We start from the raw sequence: 22,567 nt of genomic DNA, 5'->3' as shown, positions 1-22,567 counted from the left end.
TTGGAACAACTCAAAGGTGAGTAAATGATGACAGAATTTTATTTTTGGGTGAAGTATTACTTTAACTTCAGTGTACAACAGTACTTTTTCTGATATGAGCTTCTCACAGAAACTATAATATTAACTGGAGTTGATCATCATGTTTCTAGAAAAATGAAACAATAACTTGTGAAACTAATAATCTCTATTTCTTTAGTAATGTTTCCTCATGTTCGGTTTTGTTGATTTCAGATCATTGGATAAAGTGGATAAACTATCAATAAAAAATATACCTGACAGACCTCTTTTAACACTAACCATTTCTGAAATAAACAAAATGCTAATTCATACTGCTTTAACATCATTTTACACCCATAAATAATCCTGTTTGATCAATATATGTTAATGAATAAATATTTACTGGTAATATGAATCATGAGAAATACTGATGATGAATGTTGTTGTGTCTTGAACATGCTTTTCTATTTTATTAAAGATCACTAATAATCTTTACATCTCAACTAAAGAAATCTATAAACAACAATATTACAAACACTCTAATATTCAGATTCTCTTTGTTATCTAAAAGAAACGTAACCTCATAATTTCAATGACACAATCACATCAAAAACATATAAAGATGCAGACACAGGCTATTTTCACAAGAACTTTTGTTTAATTTCACAATACACAATACTTGGTTACACGAGTTAAAACTGAACTTTGAGGCATAACTAAACACAGCTGTAGATTATACCAAGAATTAAAACCTGCAATATTGTTTGTCCACTAGAGGGCAGAAAAGATCACATAGTAAGAAGACAGAACAGCAGATCACAGCCTAACACAAAGTGAACAGATATATTAAGTGAAAATCGAGTACATTTCAAGTTAATGTGTCAATATCATATACATTGTTAATGTTTTGCAACACCAACAGGCAACAAAGGATGTGATTCAGTCTTCAAAGGTGTGTGTGCCGCCTCGGAATCATTCTCTTCTTTTTTTATAGAAATCATAAAAAAACAGAGAAAAAACAACATGTGTTCAGAGAAAAGTAAACTGTGTTTAAGGAAACAGTTCACTAAAATTAAAAGATGCTGTAAATATTTATTCAGCCCATATGAATTTCTTTCTTTTGTGAAACAACTAATACAAAACCTTCAAGTTTCCCTGTTTCATATTTACTGAAAGTGTACAACAAGTGCAAGGCATTTGTATTGTATCTGTACATTATATTTCAAGGGTTCTGAAGGCCTCTGCTACAAGATCTTCCCTTCGTCTTGTCAAGCAAAAATATCTAAACATACTTAAAACAAGATGAACCTGAGAAGCACAGTTGTGAAAGACATTTTTAATGTTTTGGAGGTAAGAAAAAATGAGTAGCTGTCCAGTCAACTTATTATGTTCATGTATTATGATAATGGAGGTTAACATGAAGCGGAGGCTTTTATCAAATTAATGTTGAAGTAGAACTTATTGTGAAAGGTTGTTTTTAACAAATAAAGAGACTTTCCTATACTTCAAAATTGAGCGACTCACCACTGACAGTGACATTGAATGTTCTTTCTGAATCCCCTGTTCTGGTTCTCAGTCTATAACGCCCAGAGTCTTTGCTTGTGATGTTTGTGATGGTGAGAGATGCATTATTATAGTCCAGCTCAAGTCTGCCTGTGAATCTGTCATCTTTATCAACATCAGCAGCAGAATATTGTATACCAGTGAATTCAGCAATACAAATGTTTTTAAACATCCACTTGATCATACACTTCTGTTCAAAATCCCAATGGATCCTATCAGGACTCTTTGTGAAAGCATCTTCAGTACTGAGAGTTAAAGATTCTCCCTCATTCACTGACACTGGCTTAATATTCTCTGTCAGAAACAGAAATATTGATATTAAAATAAACACATGGGAACCTATATATTCAATTAATGTCAAGTTAAAATATCTGAACAACCTTAAAATAAGATCGCTTAACTAGAGAAGCATAATTGTAAAAGATAAGACTTTTAGAGTTTTTAGTTTGGTTTATGGGACAGAAATGAATTTCTCTATTCAAAAAGCAAGAACTGCACAGAAAAACAGACTTTCAATACGCCTTGAGTAAAGAAATAACTGAATATTCACGATTATGATTTAAAGGAATATAAATATTTTAATGTTTCTCTCACACACCTATGCATTCAGATTGATCTTACTGTTAATAAAGGATGCTAGTGCAAGTTGTCTCCTTTTACGTTAGACGGAAGAAGTTCATAAGAGGTTTTGAAGATTTTAGCATGAGTAATTGATCACAGAATTGTATTTTACGGTTAAACGACTGTTTTAAGACTACAGCTATACAAACTTTGTCATAAAATATGCTAAAACTGTAGAAACTCGAAGCAGCAGCAGTGTTTCATTTCAGGAGAGAAATCTCATTGAATTGAGTTCGTTTGAAATGTTGAACTCTCATTAGAGCGTGCGTGTGTGTGCTCGCGTGCGAGTGCGCGTGTGTGTGCTCGCGTGCGTGTGTGTGACTGAGTGTGTGTGTCTTTAATGAAGTTCAGTCAAACAGCAGGAATAAATCTTACCTGTTTTCAGCTCTGGACGTTTTTCCAAAAGAGGCCGACCTGTTTTAAAAATGTTAACATATATTTGTCTTCTTGTCAAGCAAAAATATCTAAACAACACAAGATCAATCAATCTGGGAAGCATATATGTCAAAGATATTAAGACTTTTTAGTTTTTATGGGGTGAGAAAAAATACTGTAAGTAGCTGTCCGGCCACTGTTAAAGTAGAAGTTATTCTTAAAGTTATTCCTAATGCCCCATAAGGCATTAGGGACCCCCATAAGAAGTAAATAATAGACTTAGATATCCCTCAGATATTTTTATTTGAGTAAAAATGACAACAAATGTGATTAAATTCATGAAATGGATATGATAAATGAATTCCTTGTGTAAATTATTATTAGGCCTGGTTTCAGACCTCCGTGCTAGAGATCTCGATGAAGATGATTGACAACTTTTTACTAATTATAAAGGGAGTGCTCTTTGTGCGGTTTCTGTGCTATATATAATCCATTCAGAATTTTATAAAACTTGTTTTTCATGCTGCTTAGACCAACGGCCATATACTGTACACGCTGCAAAGCATTACTAACATTAGATGTATTAACCAACACTCACTTGTGACAGTGACATCGAACTTCCTTTCAGGAGTCTTCAGTGTGTAAAGTCCAGAGTCTGTGGTTTTACTGTTTGTGATGGTGAGAGATCCAGTCTTAGGGTCCAGCTCCAGTCTGTCTGTGAATCTTTCATTTTTATCAACAACAGCAGGTCTTTTTCCAATCAGTTCAGCTATACACTTCTGTTCAAAATCCCAATGGATCCAATCAGGCCTCTGTGTGAAAGCATCTCCAGTGTTGAGGGTTAAAGAATCTCCCTTCTTTACTGACACCTTCCTAATTGTCTCTGTCAGAAACAGAAATGTTGATATTAAAATAAGCGAGTGAACATTAGAGGTGCATCCAGGGGCGCCGTATAGGGGGGAAAAGTTAGGACAATTCCAAGGGCCCATGACTGACAGGGGCCCCAAACAGATGTAAAAACTTATATAACATTATCAAACCATCATCATTCATTATATTATTTTATATAATAATACAATTAATGATCGCTTTGTATTTAAAATCCCCATTGACCTAAAAGTAAACATCCATATTGACCGACCACCCCCGTTTCTGCATGAAATGGTTTGGTCCTGTCTTAGCTCTCTCTCGGTGACGGTGTTTAGTTGCAGTCAGTAGATGCGCCAGGACTACAGTGACCACAATGTTGCCTAGTAACGTTAAATCAAAATCTGGTTTTCCATAAAAGAGAGGAAAGACAAAGGAAAGGGTGTCAAACCGTAACCCAGTTTTTCACCAAGAAAGGTGGTTAGCCTATAGCAGTGGTTCTCAACTCTGGCCCGCGAGATCCACTTTCCTGTCGAGTTTAGCACCAACTCTGATAAAACACCTGAAGAGGCGAATCAGTGATTTCAGGAACAGACGCGTTCAACTTAATGTTGGGTAGCGCAGATTGTTTGGCATATCGTATTAAAGTACCGCGCAATCTGCACTTGAATCTCTTTAACGGTACTTAAAGGTCATACGATGATAGATTTGCGCAGCGCCGCATTAAATTGAACGCATCTATTCTAAAGACGCTGATTAGCTTGTTCATGTGTTTTATATCGGAGTTGGGGATAAACTTTACAGGAAAATGGATCTCGCGGGCCAGAGTTGAGAACCACTGGCCTATAGTCTGTGAGTGAGATTAACCTGTTGGCTTAATGTCCATAGTGAAATAAAATAGCTACCAGCATACTATTGTTAGCCTACATTTAATCACCATTTAATCAGTGCTGGGAAACGTTAAGCACTATAATAACCCAGGGGCCTGTTGCACAAAACTAGGATAAGGGATTAAGCCAGGATATCTTGGTGATCCTGGCTCAATTGATCTGTAATCCGGTTGCACAAAAGCTGGATAGGGGGCAGAAGGATATGTTATGGTATAAATTACCATGGAGATTTATTCTGTGGAGCTAGCCTGCTCCAGACCAGACTAAATTCCAGGATCTATTTAATCTCATCCCTAATGTCAGTCAGCAGTAACCACAAATGGAAACCAATAGTTATTTCACTGCTCACTATACATTGTTATCACATATAACTAGACCCACTGTCATTATTTAAACGTTTGTGATCATTAATTTCAATCATTTTGGATAAATAATGATTTTTAGATGATGTTGCTATCATTAGATAATTTACAGTTTCCCATAGACTATAAGGCTATATATAAAATTATAGAATATTACGGCCACATAAGGAAAAAAAAGACAAGTCATAATATTGTAACCAGTTGTTTTAAAGGAGGACAGTTGTTAAAATGACAGATGTGGGGCATTTCGTAAAATTGTACTTCAGTATGGTTTCATAAAGAAAGACATGCTGATGTGCCAGAATATTAAGTATCACATTGTCATAAGTATCAAAACTGTAAAAAGAATATGTAGCTTTTCTGCAGAAAGAACCAGCCTCATAAATTTATGACTTTATCCTTTTTCCTCAGTGTGGCCCTAGTACTCTGTCATATAAACAAATACACATTCCATATAAACATAAAAACACAATGTGTAACATTATGTTCCTTTATTGAATAAGGACAAAACAAAGCAGGTAAACCATCAGCTCCTTTTGAAACTGAAGTCACAGTGACTCTACAAGATGGAAAGCACAGAATCAAAGCATATTATACAAAATGATACATATACATTCAAAGGTCTGTATATAACACACCCTGCATGTCTGCACACTAAAATAAATGCAGGACAAATCCATACACATCAACTGAACAGACAAATGAATGGATGCAGTAGCCTCCCTGCAGCCTTGTATTACACACAGTATACCGCACACACATCATAAGAGGCCAAATTCTTAAAAAACGAACCCAAAAAAACCCAAATTCCTCTGCCACCGCAGGACATATTTAACCAAAATTGAAAGCACACATACTAACTAAAATAATTCAACACATATTGGTCCCTCAGCAGCCGACCACTGTCGTCATCAGGGAAGATTGCCGGATTGTCCCATTCCATGGCTGGTGGCACTCTGGGGGCCCTCTCCTTCCTCAGGCAGGCCACATTGGGGAGGACCGCACAAGCCACAGTAATATCACATGCCCTAACAGGGCTGACCCTTGATTTGTGAAGGCAGTGAGAGCGTGCCTTCAGGAGGCCAAAGGTCATTTCAACTCTGGCCCTGGTCCTGGCATGGTTGTAGGCCTGCTGTGCTTCCTGGGGGTCTGTGAAAGGTGTCAGGAGAAAAGGCTGGCAGCAACACACCAGAGAATTCACCTAAATGACCTAGCAAAATAAGTATAGTTTAGACAAAAAATATAAACTTTAAGTAAATGTGTGCTTAAAACAAGCAAAAAAAATCTGTCAATATAATAAGAAAAATTATTTTGAAATAAGTTTACTTTTTCCATAAACACTTAATTTTAGAAAAGTTCTCTTGTTTCACTGGCAGATTTTTTTGCTTATTTTCCTAGGTAATTTTGCTCAAGAAAATATTTAAGATTTTTTTTTTAGATATTTTTTTTTTTTTACTGAAAACAAGACAAAAATACTAAGTACACTCTAAAAAATGCTGGGTTATTTCTGTAAACACATTTTTGGGTTAATTGTGCTGGGTTATAATTTTGGGTTGTTTGAGGTACTGTAAACACACAGTTGGGTTGCTCATGCTGGGTCAAATGGACTGTAGGGGTTCTTTCACCAGCGAACAGCTGGGTTGGGTTATTTTGACCCAACCGGTTTGTTCATTTTTCCACTTCATCGAACCTTCTGGATCCTTCATCTCATTGTCAGACGGAAACGCACATCACAGCAAGCTGATTTTATAAGGTAAATAAATATGATAATATGATTATTTTTAATAACTTGTGGTAAGTGCACACTGATTTTACTGTTTAATGCAGTATTTGATATTTCGCTGTGCAGAGGAAGTGTTTTATTCTGTGATTGATTAACGTTAAGTAATTTAGCATTTAGCATGCTAATTTTTTTACAAAAAAGGCCTTAACAATCGCTTTATCGTTATGTTATATATATGTGTGTACGTGTGCATATTTTTACTTTAAAAGGTTTTTATCCTTCACGTTAAATCCTCATGGAAATGTATGAACTAGCCTTAGGTCAGAAATACATGTTATAGTTCGGTTACTGTTTGTCTACTGTATGGCTTTGTAATGTTTAGTCAGAATTAGATAATTTCATACAAAACTTAATCTAAGGGGATATTTTTTCAAGTGTCTGCGACGTGCCGGATCCAACCAACTAGCAATAATTTAAAATTTAGCATTTTCGCGCTTTTTTCCCCTCAGGTAACGTTACCGTTAGCTGCATTAGCTAAAAGCTATGCCTCTTAATCTCACTGATTATTACAATTAATGACAAAAATAATGTTTGGAAAATTAAACAGAAATTTCCTTCTGACACACGACAGCAAACGATAGAAATAACTGACTTTTATTCCATTTTCCAGCTGGTAAAAATACTAGTGTTCTAATAGTTTTGGCCATCACTGTGTGATATATGTATATCCTCAGAAGTAAATGATATACAATATGAATGTAGTGAATGATGTAAAATACTAAAAGTGAAGTTTGAAGTTTTCTTCAAAAATTAGCATTTTTAGAAGGCCTCTGTGTTTGTTCATTAAATGCATTTTAACTTAAATTTTAGTTATGTTTTAAGACTAACTGTCATATATTTAACAGGTGGGGACTGTCATGGTGGAATACTTGCAAAACGCTGAGACCAGTGATGTATTCTGCACATTTTGTGCCTTGGGGATGAGGCAGGACATCCCAGACCTTCGCTATTGTTTCGGGTCATGCCATTAAAAACTGACTTGTTGCTCAGTTGATCTGTTTCAAGTCCTTTTCTGTGCTTGATGTTAACCAAGCAGTCTCTTCCTACTTAGAAATTTCTCCGGCATGCAGTTTATCGTATTGATGGACATGAGTGAAGAGGGAAGTTTTTGAGGACAACAGTTTTTTCTGGACACTTGTAACATGTTTTAAGTGGTCACATGTATTGTCTGTTGTTTGGAGTCTTTGTTTGGCTTAGTTTTAGTTGCACACTATTTGGACTGATTCTCATGTGCCAATAATATATTTTTGAGTGTTCTAATGCTGCAATGTTGACATATAGAATAGGAATCTACAGTGCCTAATTCACCTAGTTTTGTGTTTTTAAAGAAACTGATCTACAAAAACTTGTTTTTATGTGTCTGTCGGTGTTGTATGAAATGTATGACAATTGCACCCATTCAATAAATCTAAAGAAATAAATGTAATAAAAATGCATATTTACAATTGCATTTGTTTTGTGTAATTGTATTACAGAAAAATTATAATAATTTTACATTCCCTTGAGAATATTTATTTTTATTGGTAAATATAAAAGTAGCAAGGCAATGAGACAACATATAACCCAATGTTTAGGTTATGTTAACCCAGAAACACAGTTAACCCGACCCACTAGTTGGGTCAAACAAACAACCCAGCATTTTGGGTCAAATGGTTCAACCCAGCACTTGGGTCAAAATAACCCAGCGCGTGTTCTGTCCCATAGTTACCCAGCAGCTGGGTTAAGGTTGGGTTATTTTCTAACCCAGCAATTCTTAGTGTGTAAGAAAGACATTTTTGCAGTGCAGTGAGCAACCGACCTTGGGTCCTTTGAAAGGCACTATATAAATTAAAGTGATTATTATTATAGATCATCTATTTAATCAATTACATTTTATTTATATAGCACTTTTCACACTTGTTTCATTCTGTCAAAGCAGCTTTACATTAATAAAAGCAGGAGAAACACAAAAACATAAGAAACAGAGTACAACGGCTAAGATTAAACCGTACTGAGCGTGGTAACGTTAAATAATAATGTAAGGCTTTAGTAATAATTTATCATAGCTTTATACAGTGTGATGGAGTTACTTTACACAATTTCACTCATATCTGCGGTGCATTTCAATTAAAAATGTAACCGTTTCATAATTACAGTACAACTGCGTTTTTGGAGATGTGAATTAAATATTTGAATTGTAATTGTGATGTTTCAGCGGAGCGGTGAGTGTGTAATTGTGCACTATTTACGCATTCAGGCGGTCTGCAATACTTTGCCACGCTTTTTCTCTTTGCTTTATCACTGTGGCGGTGTTGCCTTTCTTCTTAATTATATCTTTTACCTCCTCGTATGCCTCCATGAGGATTTGTGCTTCCGAAGGGGAAAAGTACGCGGCTCTAGTTGCCATGGTAAATCAGTTAATCTGTGATCTGTGGCGGGGTCTATTTGAGTGAGCCGTGAGCGCGCACCTATCCAGGATTGGTTTCACCTGGCTTAATGAATCCGTGTCTGCTCATCCTGGCTTGGTCTTTGTGCAACCAATTAAGCCTGGACGCACATGTTTTGGCTTCATTGAGCTCAGCTGTGTCATTTATCCCGGATGTCTTAATTCTACTTTCGTGCAACAGGCCTCTGGTGTGGAAATTCCATTTTATTTTCTTGTTGGCATATATGTGCAGTTTAGTAAAAACAAATCTGCCGTTTTCATTGTTTTGAGAGGATGTTTTTAAATTTTAAATTATTCGTTTTTCTTTTTTTAAATCTTTCATTAATAATTAATAATAATTTTGTTAAGAGAATTAAAAATTCTGTCAAATATCACTATAAAAATACATTGAGACTGCACTCTAAAAAATGCTGGGTTATTTGTTTAACCCAACAGCTGGGTTGAGCCTGTTGGGTCATTTTGTTGGGTTATTTTCTTAGTGTTGGGTCATTTTTTGAGTAACCCAAACGCTGGGTTAGCAGTCGGGTCCAATTGAGTGACAGTTGAGAGAGTAAACCCCTCCCACTCCTCGACGCATCAGACAAACTCTACCTTCGCGGGCATTTTGATCCACCTCATCTCGAAAAGTTGTTATTCGGAGAAGAAAAGGTATGTTTACAAGTTTTTAATGTATAAAACTATTACTGTACAAAAAAAATGCAAAAGTATGCAAAATTCGGCTGTTCGCATTAGGTTTGAAAGTAACGTTACAATCTAGCTTCGTTAGCTTTGTATAGCTAGTCTGTAACGTTATGCCCACGTTGTTCTAACTTACAGCTTTTTAATCATTTAAACTTCATTTTTGGTGAACATTTCCCTTTGAAATTCCTGACTCGTGTGAGTCATTTAGTTCAGTAACTTACGCATCTTTATATTAGTTTAAGGTTGACACGAGAGAGCGTCGTGTAAAAAGCAAACATCCAGCAATTTTTTTATTTTAAATACCGCTAAGGTTCGGTGAGGGAACTTAGTTTAAATAGTCTTTTAGACGAGAATGTAGTTGTTAAGAACACAAAGACGTGATTTATATATAAACATAACGCCTCTTTGAGAATTTGTTAAGACGCTGTCGGAGGTGTGAGCTTCAGGCTGTCAGCGATCGTGGCTCCGTGGAGAGCAGCTCTATCTCGGCCATTGCCTCGGGAGTAGCCGCTCTTATAACGTTAGTGGTTAACAATGCGAAATAATTAATTTTGGGTATATGAGACGAACAATTATTGCTCTTTTTAGACTTCTACTTATTCCCGAGTGTGTCGAATTAGTTAAGAGTTGTGTTAACGTTTATAATATAATTTTTTTAAGACTGTATTTCACTTTCTGTACTAGATCCCACTCTTCTTTTTTCCCCCACTGACAGCGTGCAGAATAACAGCTAATATTAATGGATCATTCCATTCAAGAGAAAGTCAACTGGAACGTGGATGTTTTCATAACAGGCTTAAAGGTAAACATTATTTAGGTAAAATGTTAATGTACTTCTTTATATGTTTATTATAATCCATTGTGCTCTGGGTAGCCCAGTTTCCTTACATTCTTCTCTTGTCTCTTTTCTTGTCTCTTTATAGATGAACAAATTGATAAAGAAACCCTCCTGCTGGACATCCACTTCCAAAAGTGCACGCCACACTGTTGTCTACAAACTCCCAGGAAAAGAATCCTCTTTAGTAAGACTGCTCCATGGATATGTCGGGTTAAGCAGTGCTGAAACCGAAAGAACTAACACTCTTTAAAATGTTTTGTGAGTTTATATGAAGAGGAAAGTTACGGTGTCCCTTTTTCACATCCATAACGCTTGTTTATTTCTTTTTTTATAGAAAACTTGTCAATAGACTGATATTTTATCATATAAATGCGGTTCTATCAACAAGGGTTTAGTAAAATACTTTTTATAGTGTTTTTATGTCGCATCCATAACGCTGGAATTGCCCTAAAGCATTTTACTACACTCTAAAAAATGCTGGGTTATTTGTTTAACCCAACAGCTGGGTTGAGCCTGTTGGGTCATTTTGTTGGGTTATTTTCTTAGTGTTGGGTCATTTTTTGAGTAACCCAAACGCTGGGTTAGCAGTCTGGTCCAATTGAGTGACAGTGAGAGAGTAAACCCCTCCCACTCCTCGACGCATCAGACAAACTCTACCTTCGCGGGCATTTTGATCCACCTCATCTCGAATAGTTGTTATTCGGAGAAAAAAAAGGTATGTTTACAAGTTTTTAATGTATAAAACTATTACTGTACAAAAAAATGCCAAAGTATGCAAAATTCGGCTGTTCGCATTAGGTTTGAAAGTAACATTACAATCTAGCTTCGTTAGCTTTGTATAGCTAGTCTGCAACGTTATGCCCACGTTGTTCTAACTTACAGCTTTTTAATCATTTAAACTTCATTTTTGGTCAACATTTCCCTTTGAAATTTCTGACTCGTGTGAGTCATTTAGTTAAGTAACTTACGCATCTTGATATTAGTTTAAGGTTGACACGAGAGAGCGTCGTGTAAAAAGCAAACATCCAGCAATTTTTTTATTTTAAATACCGCTAATGTTCGGTGAGGGAACTTAGTTTAAATAGTCTTTTAGACGAGAATGTAGTTGTTAAGAACACAAATACGTGAATTATATATAAACATAACGCCTCTTTGAGATTTTGTTAAGACGCTGTCGGATGTGTGAGCTTCAGGCTGTCAGCGGTCGTGGCTCCGTGGAGAGCAGCTCTATCTCGGCCATTGCCTCGGGAGTAGCCGCTCTTATAACGTTAGTGGTTAACAATGCGAAATAATTAATTTTGGGTATATGAGACGAACAATTATTGCTCTTTTTAGACTTCTACTTATTCCCGAGTGTGTCGAATTAGTTAAGAGTTGTGTTAACGTTTATAATATAATTTTTTTAAGACTGTATTTCACTTTCTGTACTAGATCCCACTCTTCTTTTTTCCCCCACTGACAGCGTGCAGAATAACAGCTAATATTAATGGATCATTCCATTCAAGAGAAAGTCAACTGGAACGTGGATGTTTTCATAACAGGCTTAAAGGTAAACATTATTTAGGTAAAATGTTAATGTACTTCTTTATATGTTTATTATAATCCATTGTGCTCTGGGTAGCCCAGTTTCCTTACATTCTTCTCTTGTCTCTTTTCTTGTCTCTTTATAGATGAACAAATTGATAAAGAAACCCTCCTGCTGGACATCCACTTCCAAAAGTGCACGCCACACTGTTGTCTACAAACTCCCAGGAAAAGAATCCTCTTTAGTAAGACTGCTCCATGGATATGTCGGGTTAAGCAGTGCTGAAACCGAAAGAACTAACACTCTTTAAAATGTTTTGTGAGTTTATATGAAGAGGAAAGTTACGGTGTCCCTTTTTCACATCCATAACGCTTGTTTATTTCTTTTTTTATAGAAAACTTGTCAATAGACTGATATTTTATCATATAAATGCGGTTCTATCAACAAGGGTTTAGTAAAATACTTTTTATAGTGTTTTTATGTCGCATCCATAACGCTGGAATTGCCCTAAAGCATTTTACTACACTCTAAAAAATGCTGGGTTATTTGTTTAACCCAACAGCTGGGTTGAGCCTGTTGGGTCATTTTGTTGGGTTATTTTCTTAGTGTTGGGTCATTTTTTGAGTAACCCAAACGCTGGGTTAGCAGTCTGGTCCAATTGAGTGACAGTGAGAGAGTAAACCCCTCCCACTCCTCGACGCATCAGACAAACTCTACCTTCGCGGGCATTTTGATCCACCTCATCTCGAATAGTTGTTATTCGGAGAAAAAAAAGGTATGTTTACAAGTTTTTAATGTATAAAACTATTACTGTACAAAAAAATGCCAAAGTATGCAAAATTCGGCTGTTCGCATTAGGTTTGAAAGTAACATTACAATCTAGCTTCGTTAGCTTTGTATAGCTAGTCTGCAACGTTATGCCCACGTTGTTCTAACTTACAGCTTTTTAATCATTTAAACTTCATTTTTGGTCAACATTTCCCTTTGAAATTTCTGACTCGTGTGAGTCATTTAGTTAAGTAACTTACGCATCTTGATATTAGTTTAAGGTTGACACGAGAGAGCGTCGTGTAAAAAGCAAACATCCAGCAATTTTTTTATTTTAAATACCGCTAATGTTCGGTGAGGGAACTTAGTTTAAATAGTCTTTTAGACGAGAATGTAGTTGTTAAGAACACAAATACGTGAATTATATATAAACATAACGCCTCTTTGAGATTTTGTTAAGACGCTGTCGGATGTGTGAGCTTCAGGCTGTCAGCGGTCGTGGCTCCGTGGAGAGCAGCTCTATCTCGGCCATTGCCTCGGGAATAGCCGCTCTTATAACGTTAGTGGTTAACCTTGAGATATAATTTATTTTGGGTATATGAGACGAACAATTGTTGCTCTTTTTAGACTTCTACTTATTCCCGAGTGTGTCGAATTAGTTAAGAGTTGTGTTAACGTTTATAATATTATTTTTTTAAGACTGTATTTCACTTTCTGTACTATATCCCACTCTTCTTCCCCCCCCCACTGACAGCGTGCAGAATAACAGCTAATATTAATGGATCATTCTATTCAAGAGAATGTCAACTGGAACGTGGATGTTTTCATAACAGGCTTAAAGGTAAACATTATTTAGGTAAAATGTTAATGTACTTCTTTATATGTTTATTATAATCCATTGTGCTCTGGGTAGGCCAGTTTCCTTACATTCTTCTCTTGTCTCTTTTTCTCTTTATAGATGAACAAATTGATAAAGAAACCCTCCTGCTGGACATCCACTTCCAAAAGTGCACGCCACACTGTTGTCTACAACTCCCAGGAAAAGAATCCTCTTAAGTAAGACTGCTCCGTGGATATTTTAGGTTAAGCAGTGCTGAAACCGAAAGAACTAACACTATTTAAAATGTTTTGTGAGTTTATATGAAGAGGAAAGTTACGGTGTCCCTTTTTCACATCCATAACGCTTGTTTATTTCTTTTTTTATAGAAAAATTGTGCATAGACTGATATTTTATCATATAAATGCGGTTCTATCAACAAGGGTTTAGTAAAATACTTTTTATAGTGTTTTTATGTCGCATCCATAACGCTGGAATTGCCCTAAAGCATTTTACTCGTGCCACTTTGTTAACTGTATATGAATTTTTGAAGTGTTAAGTTGTCTAACTATTTATATTTACTTGTGCCACTTTAATAACCTTGTTAAATGTATATGTTAAAATCTAAACTAATGTAATTTATTGAAGTTAATTTTTCTTAAATATGTATAAAAATACATTTCATCAAAGTGTTTTATATGCCATTTTATTGTTCATTGAGCATAACATATTGCATGTTTTTATGAATTCCTTTTGTCTTGCATTTTGATCCTTAATAAAACTTTTGATTCTTACTGATGCCTCAAGTATTTCTCTGTGATTTTGTTATTATTATTTTTAAACATTTCGGGTTTGTTTTAAACCATCAATGTAATTTTTAAGCAAAAGTTGATTTAAATAAAACAACCCAGCATGTTGGGTCAAAGATATAACCCAACTGGCTGGGTTAAAATAACCCAACGCTGGGTTTGTCCATATTTGACCCAACGTTGGGTTACCAAAATAACCCAAATTGGGTTGTTTTAACCCAGCCTTTTTTTAGAGTGTAATGCCACTTTGTTAACTGTATATGAATTTTTGAAGTGTTAAGTTGTCTAACTATTTATATTTACTTGTGCCACTTTAATAACCTTGTTAAATGTATATGTTTAAATCTAAACTAATGTAATTTATTGAAGTTAATTTTCCTTAAATATGTATAAACATACATTTCATCAAAGTGTTTTATATGCCATTTTATTGTTCATTGAGCATAACATATTGCATGTTTTTATGAATTCCTTTTGTCTTGCATTTTGATCCTTAATAAAACTTTTGATTCTTACTGATGCTCAAGTATTTCTCTGTGATTTTGTTATTATTATTTTTAAACATTTCGGGTTTGTTTTAAACCAGCAATGTAATTTTTAAGCAAAAGTTGATTTAAATAAAACAACCCAGCATGTTGGGTCAAAGATATAACCCCACTGGCTGGGTTAAAATAACCCAACGCTGGGTTTGTCCATATTTGACCCAACGTTGGGTTACCAAAATAACCCAAATTGGGTTGTTTTAACCCAGCCTTTTTTTAGAGTGTGTAAAAGACAGCCTTCATCACATTTTTATGGTTGCTTTTAATCTTGCATCAAATAGTGAACTGCATACTAGAATTGCATGCATGTACAAATCACCAGCAGTAAATATTGTGCTAGTACTAGTATTAGACTACAAGAAGCAGGACAGTTGTAAGCCTTTAATTAGAGTTATGTAGCCTAAAGCTTTTGATGGGACAGTTAGGTCCAAGAGATGGGGTGACAACAGCTGCGCAGAGGTGGCCCAATTTAATTTTTTGTCATGGGGCCCAAAATTCCTGGCGGCGCCCCTGGGTGCATCTACCAGACGGATCATATACAACAGTTCTTCATAACTTGGATTTAATATTTGTCTTCCTAATTCTGATCATCCGGTCAGACAACCTTTCTGGCCAAAATGCAACAGAAATGTGGTGGTGAGACCTGTCGCTCATATATTCCACTGGGTGATTCTTGGCTCATTGGAAGCTGTGAAAACTAAAAAAAAAAAGAAATCTAACATAGATCATACGCAAGCGTAGTAGAGTAGGCGGGGCGAGACCGTGGTTCGAGTCCAGTGAGTAATTGTGAATTAGCGCCAGCTGTGCGCACACCGGCCTCGAATCACGTAGGAGATGGGAGCATAAAAAAGGAACGAGCGACCGGACCGTCGAAGAGAGAGGAGCGACCGGACCGTCGAAGAGAGAGGACCGGGCCCGAACTTATGTTATGTTTGTATTTATATTTATGTTCTGTTTGTATTTATATTTATGTTCATGTTATGTTCGCCGGCGGTCGTCCGTGAGGGGCCGCCGGCTGTTATATTAATTTATGAAATGTTTAAATGTTTGCCGGTTCCCGACTGCTTCCTTCCTTACACACAAGAACCTTCTTACAGCAAGTTTAAAGTTCATATGTTAAAAAGACTAAAAACCTTGTTTAAGCTGCTTTAACTAAAATAAATATTTTAAAATATGTTTATGCCTATTGTTTGTCCTAAGATTCAGACCAGGAATATTTTTATACAATTTAATCATAATTAATCGCATCCAGAATAAAGGATTGTGTTAACACGACATATGTCTGTGTACTGGGCATATTTATTTTGTATTTATAAACACAATAAACACACATGCCATATTTGAGAAGAAATACAAAAATGTAAAAACATTTATATATAATTTAAATGATGGGTAAATATAAGAAAGTACATGTAAACATTTCTTAAATATACAGGGGTGTATATGTTGATAAAAATAAACTTTATATGCTCAGCACATACAATATATTATGTCAACACAAACTTGATGCGACTAATCTTGATTAATCGTTTGACAGCCCTAAAATACCTTCTTTTCAGCTCTGGACGATTTTTCACAGGAGGGCAGTCTGTTAAAACCATATTAACTGGTCAATCACCAAAAGTTATTCAGAGTTATACGCATGTCTGTGGAGATTTTCTAAATGAATCTGTTACTCAACCAATCAGAATCGTGCAAGTAGTGACAGTTTCCAATTTTGGCTGAAATACATTACAAGACTTTTGCTCAGATTTTTCCAGGATTTTCAGTCTGGACTTGTTGCAGAAAGTCTGAGCCAGTCTGCAGATTTGTATGGTTAGTCTGTTTCTATCTGAAACGTTCAAAAAGTCTGCAAGTGTATGATGTCTAGTTTAAAAAATCTGTTGAGATTTTATAAAGTCTTGTAGTGTATTCCAGCCAAGATGATGGTTTGTTGTAAAGTCTGACCTGTCTGCTTATCCATTCTGCTGAATGAGACCGGAATCATTGGAAGCTTTGACTCATCTTCTGAATTTATCGTGCATGGTAAGAGAAAAGATCATAGAAGTAAGATGAATTCATATTTTAAACAAGTGTGTGTGTGTGTATATAACAGTTGACTTCAAGTATTTATACCTCCAACCAAATAATCCACTTGAAACCTACATAAAGACCAGAATGAATGAATGAGGCATTTATATAGTGCTTTATGTAAAGGATAATGTACAGGCAGCCGGTTGTTATCGCAGAAATAAGCTACCACAGTGTGATCAGGACCAGACGCAATACGGAGGGTCTTGTATCACTCTGAAGGGGCTTGTTTCGTGATAACAGCCAGCTGCTTTTACATTATTATTACACAGCTACTTGCCACATGAGAGAAAACAGGACTTAAGATGCGAATTTGAAATATTTGATTAGCAGATTTTTACTGAATGCAGACCTTCCGCGAGGAAAACACATTCAGTTTTGGTTTTAAAATAAGAAACGACATGCAAACATCACAAACAAGCGAATTGGTTTAATCATTTGTATATATAATGTCATATATATTATTAAAGGACATATTTATAATGACTTTTTGTGTAATGTTAAACTGCCCCTCTCAAAATGACTTGCAGCATCCGGGTTTCAGGGTGTTATTAGTTTTGAGCAGTTGCAACTCTTTGAATGACACGACTGGCTATTCAGAATCAAGCATTCAAATGAGCCGTTTAATAATGTGTATTTCTGTACAACCAAAGCGCTTTACAATCATATGAAGGGAGTCTCTCCTTAACCACCACCAGTGGGCTAGGCAGGGTCATTTGGGATCGTTCTTCTATCGTTTTAAATCATTGGACTGGTTTTGCTATGCAGTTATATTTGGAATATATTTCATGTACATGTGAACCACTTTTTGAATCAGATTACCATTTAGAGGACATATAAACAGTACTTTCAAAATGATCTGAGTACAGGTTCTTGGATCATTGAACATTTTTAGTGTTATTTAACTGCTCAGAAAACACTGAAAGTGTTTAATCATAGTCCAGGGTTGAATTAGTTTCAGTCAAACAGCAGGAATAAATCTCACCTTCTTTCTGCTCTGGACGTTTTTTCCAAGGAGCCCGGCCTGTTTAAACAATATAAACATATATTTATCTTCTTCTCAAGTAAAAATATGTACATATAACAACCTTAAAACAAGATAAATTAACTACAGAAGTATACTTATGAAAAATATTACGACTTTTTAGTTTGGGAAAGGAAAATTAGTAGCTGTCCATGCAGCCACTGTTGCAGTTATTGTTAAAGTGTGTTTTTAACCAATAAAGAGAGTTTTCTTCCTTTAGAATTGAGTTACTCACCTCTGACAGTGACACTGAATTTCCATTCTGAATCCTCAGAGTCGATCTTCAGTGTATAAAGTCCAGAGTCTGTGGTTCTGGTGTTTGTGACGTTGAGAGATCCAGTCTGATGGTCCAGCTCCAGTCTGTCTGTGAATCTTTCATCTTTATCAACAGCAGCAGCAACATCAGGTCTTTTTCCAATCATTTCAGCTATACACTTGTGTTTAAACATCCACTTGATCATATCAGGCCTCTGTATGAAAGCAACTCCAGTGTTGAGAGTGAAAGATTCTCCCTTTATCACTGACACCTTCCTAATGTTCTCTGTCAGAAACAGAAATGCAGACATTAATATAATTTTTCATAACAGACTTTCTGCCAATGTACTGCTACATATTTAATTCATGTCAAAAAAAAATTGTCAGTTAAAAAAAAAAATAGGGAGGAAAATCAATTTGAACTATTTTAAAGATTTCAGTGTTACGCTGATGATACTCTGTAGTCATTTTGGCAGAAACTACATTTCAATTTTTTGTGATTGTTAACTTTTGATACAATAAGTATTTTAAAATGTATATTTGTGTGTGGAGATAAATTGACACATTATAACTGTATAGTGTTACTGACAGTATAACTCATCTCAAAGACCTCGGCTTACTCACCACGGACAGTAACAGTGAATTTTCTTTCTGATTTCTCTGTGCTGATCTTTAGTTGATAAAGTCCAGAGTCTTCAGTTTTGCTGTTTGTGACGGTCAGAGATCCAATTTGAGGATCCACATGAACTCTGTCTTTGAATCTCTCTTCATCACAAACAGATGTCTGATGTTTACTGACTGTAGCTATATGTTTGTCTTTAAACCTCCATGTCATGACATTGTCTCCTAGTTCAGTCTGACCAGAGCTTAAAGTAAAAGAATCTCCTTCATTCACAGACAGTTTATCTGTCAAACACACAAAACAATACAGACACACAAAAACAATCAAGTGAGTGTGAAGATTAAAGTTATTACAGTGATTATTTACATGTTTACAGATATCAAGGTTAACCGTCTGTAAAATCTTAGTAAGAATGATCAGTTAACTGATTCTGATAGCATCATATGTAATACAGTTAGTGTCACAGTCACCAGATCGAGTGTCACAAACTTTTATGTTTTATGTAACATTTATGTATTGTCATTTTAGGGACTTTTAGTTTGTGAGCTTTACATTGTATTTAGTTTGTTTCCTTGTAGTTCTGTTGATTAGTTTATTAGGTGTTTCAATATTTGTTGTTATCCCGTTTGTATATAAACCCATTTGTTTTCCACTGTTACTGCACTTTAGGCTCACCTGTTGGTTTATTGTGAATGAAGCACAGCTATTGACCAATCAGAATCAAGAACTGAAACTAACCATTGTATAAAGCTATACATTTAATTTCAGTAAACTAATGTTTGAGTTTCTTCACAGTGTTGATCTAAATACTTTTGAAAGTGTTCAGTTATTTACCACTCTCAGAAACACTGAATATCTGGGTTGATGTCACATCTTGAAGTCTCATCTTTACTTTGTATAGTCCAGTGTGTTCAGTTTTTGTGTCTTTGATGATGAGAGATCCAGTCTGAGGGTCCAGCTTCAGTTTGTCTCTGAATCTTTCATCGATATTTTCAATAGTTTGATCTCCCTTCATTTTAGCTATTGATGTGTCTTCAAACATCCACGTTATCTCATCATCTTTCTGTATTTCTTTAACATCCGTGTGTAGAATGACAGAATCTCCCGTCTTCATTGACACTGAGTTATCACTTAATACATCTGAAGAACAAAACAGGAGCAAACACACGTTCAGTGCACCAATATAGCTGAGATCATTGAGTTAAGGTCAAATACACGTTTCATTTCTAAAATCAGTTTTATTGTAAATATTCATATTGTGTGAAGTTTTGGGATCATCTTTATGTTTTCTTAATCTTTGGTTTAAAGCAGAGCAGCACAAGATCAGACATATGAATTATATTTTATTGTAACAGTGATTGAAGTCTAAATGGATGCACTATATGAAACCACAGTCACAGTAATATAAACAGGTACACAAACAAAAGCACACACAAACATTCTACACCACTACTTACCATTTTGTTTTTTTAGTTCAGAGGTTCTGTGGCGAATGAAAAACACAAACACACCGACAGCTCCAGACACGACCAGCAGAACAACAATAACTATACCTGCTACACCACCTGAAGATATACCTGATGCTGGAGTGAGAAACACACACTGATCTTAAACACTAAACTTGATGAAGATGGAAGTCAGTGTTACACTCTCTCTCTGGCAACAAGAGTTAAATAAAGTATGAAAACACATGAGCTGTTTATAGACAACTGATCCAGATGCAACACTCACCACTGACAGTGACACTAAATCCCTTGTGTTCGGTCCTCTTCCTGCCGCTGATCTTTACTTTATAAAGTCCAGTGTCTGTGATTCTGGCATCTGTGATGGTGAGAGATCCGGTCTGATAGTTCAGCTCCAGTCTGTCTTCATATATCTCATCATGAGTAAATGTGGTCTTATTGTCTTCTCTGTCATCTTTCACTATAACAATACCGTCATCTCCAAACGTCCACACTATCTGTTCATATCTCTGTGTGTCAGTAAGACCAGTATGTAGTGTGACAGAATCTCCCTCCATCACTGTCACTGACTTCACTTCATCTGCATCAACACCAAACATATCAAACTTAAAATAGACTTCTTTGCAATATGAAGAGGTTTATGAACAATAAACGTCTCTTAAAAGAAAACCCTTTGACACCCAAAAGTAAGATGATTTTAAATGTTTCGTTGGCATGTTTAATCAAAACTTATGATAGTATTTAAAATTTCCACATTCTAGCTTGGTTTTTTCCTCGAATGTTTATTGTATGAATGCAAAAGAAATGTTAAGGCATTTGGTATAAAAGAAAAATAAAACAGTGTGAATATGAACAATACGAATGCGAGCTGCCAAGGGTAAAAGCAAAACAGAAAGTGTTTCAGATAATCAGAAATAATGCACTTACCCCACAAATGAAATTGAAGATAAAATAATACAAACACATTTATTGTAAAAGTGTTCTTCATAATTGATGTAAAGTAAACAGCGTTTGAGAAGATTTGTAGAATTTATAAAACTATTGAATCTCTCAAACGGCAGCGATCCATTCCTGAACTGCACCGACGAGATTAAACTGAGCAGGTTAAGGGTGTCTACAGGTATACTCAGATTTTGGTTTCACTGGGCGGTTCACATTACTCATGAGTTTCTTGTTTCGTGAGATTTCTGGGGTAGACAAAAATGGTATTAAAAGTTGCCCCAGAACTGTTTTTCTTCCGAATTTCTTCAAAATATCTTCTTTTGTGTTTCACAGAAAAAAGATATATTTATTTTCACTACGGCACTCAATGTTGGCTCAGAAATATAATTTGCGGACATTCTTCAAAATATCTTTCTTTGGAAAGAGATTCATACTGGTTTGAAATTACCTGAGGATCAGTAATTCATGACAGAATTAGTTTGGGGTGAGCTATCCCTTTAAATGCTCCACACCTGTTTTTGTTTCTCTTGATTCCATTCCTCGTGTATTTAAACTGGGGGGCACGGTGGCTTAGTGGTTAGCACGTTCGCCTCACACCTCCAGGGTTGGGGGTTCGATTCCCGCTTCCGACTTGTGTGTGTGGAGTTTGCATGTTCTCCCCGTGCCTCGGGGGTTTCCTCCGGGTACTCTGGTTTCCTCCCCTGGTCCAAAGACATGCATGGTAGGTTGATTGGCATCTCTGGAAAAATTGTCCGTAGGGTGAGAGTGCGTGAGTGCGTGAGTGAGTGAGTGTGTGTGCCCTGCGATGGGTTGGCACTCCATCCAGGGTGTATCCTGCCTTGATGCCCGATGACTCCTGAGATAGGCGCAGACTCCCTGTGACCCAAGGTAGTTTGGATAAGCGGTAGAAGATGGATGGATGTATTTAAACTCCATGTTCTCCTCAGTTCATTGTCTGCTGTTGTTTCAGTTGGTTGTGTTTGGATGTACCTGGTTGTTTTATTAAAGACTTTTGGAATTCTACTCCGTTGTGCTCTTTGTGTAAAGTCAACACATGTGACTGGGACATTCCTAATAATCTGTATTTCTCTATAATGTTGCTCCTTTTATTGCTTTCAATAAATCATACATCTAAACTATTCTGCTTCAACATAATTTCAGAGTTCATTTTTTTGCATCCATAAATATTCCAGATGATTAAGGGAAATTAATTAATACACTGAAACTTGTTTTAATGAATATCTACATTTGAAACAATCATGAGAAACTCTTGACACTGATGGTGAATGGTGTTTATTTGACAATCACTTATGTTGATAACTAGAGAA

At 35.9% G+C, this 22,567-nt stretch overlaps 2 protein-coding genes across 3 annotated transcripts; both read right to left on the bottom strand.

Annotated features, from left to right (window-relative positions):
* Positions 1–755: 755 nt before the first annotated feature.
* LOC130429910 (uncharacterized) lies at positions 756–5,768 on the bottom strand. Its single transcript, XM_056758756.1, has 5 exons — positions 5,576–5,768; positions 3,155–3,547; positions 2,557–2,595; positions 1,522–1,854; positions 756–979 (listed from the first exon to the last, which is right to left on the bottom strand). The coding sequence occupies exons 1-5, from the start codon at positions 5,766–5,768 to the stop codon at positions 897–899; spliced, it is 1,041 nt and encodes a 346-aa protein (XP_056614734.1). The 3' UTR covers positions 756–896.
* On the bottom strand, positions 4,982–21,365 carry LOC130430569 (uncharacterized). 2 transcript variants are annotated; one of them, XM_056759712.1, is made up of 9 exons: positions 21,225–21,365; positions 20,566–20,877; positions 20,292–20,417; positions 19,669–19,974; positions 18,837–19,118; positions 18,193–18,498; positions 17,919–17,957; positions 16,811–16,870; positions 4,982–5,885 (listed from the first exon to the last, which is right to left on the bottom strand). In XM_056759712.1, the coding sequence occupies exons 1-9, from the start codon at positions 21,283–21,285 to the stop codon at positions 5,770–5,772; spliced, it is 1,608 nt and encodes a 535-aa protein (XP_056615690.1). In that variant the 5' UTR covers positions 21,286–21,365; the 3' UTR covers positions 4,982–5,769. The 2 variants fall into 2 exon arrangements, with proteins under 2 accessions (XP_056615690.1, XP_056615691.1); XM_056759713.1 differs by lacking the exon at positions 16,811–16,870.
* Positions 21,366–22,567: the final 1,202 nt, after the last annotated feature.

This window comes from Triplophysa dalaica, chromosome 10 (genome assembly GCF_015846415.1).
Source record: "Triplophysa dalaica isolate WHDGS20190420 chromosome 10, ASM1584641v1, whole genome shotgun sequence".
Lineage (NCBI taxonomy): Eukaryota > Metazoa > Chordata > Actinopteri > Cypriniformes > Nemacheilidae > Triplophysa > Triplophysa dalaica.
The sequence above is the reverse complement of the archived record's forward strand: the minus strand, read 5'-3'. Positions and strand labels throughout refer to the sequence as shown.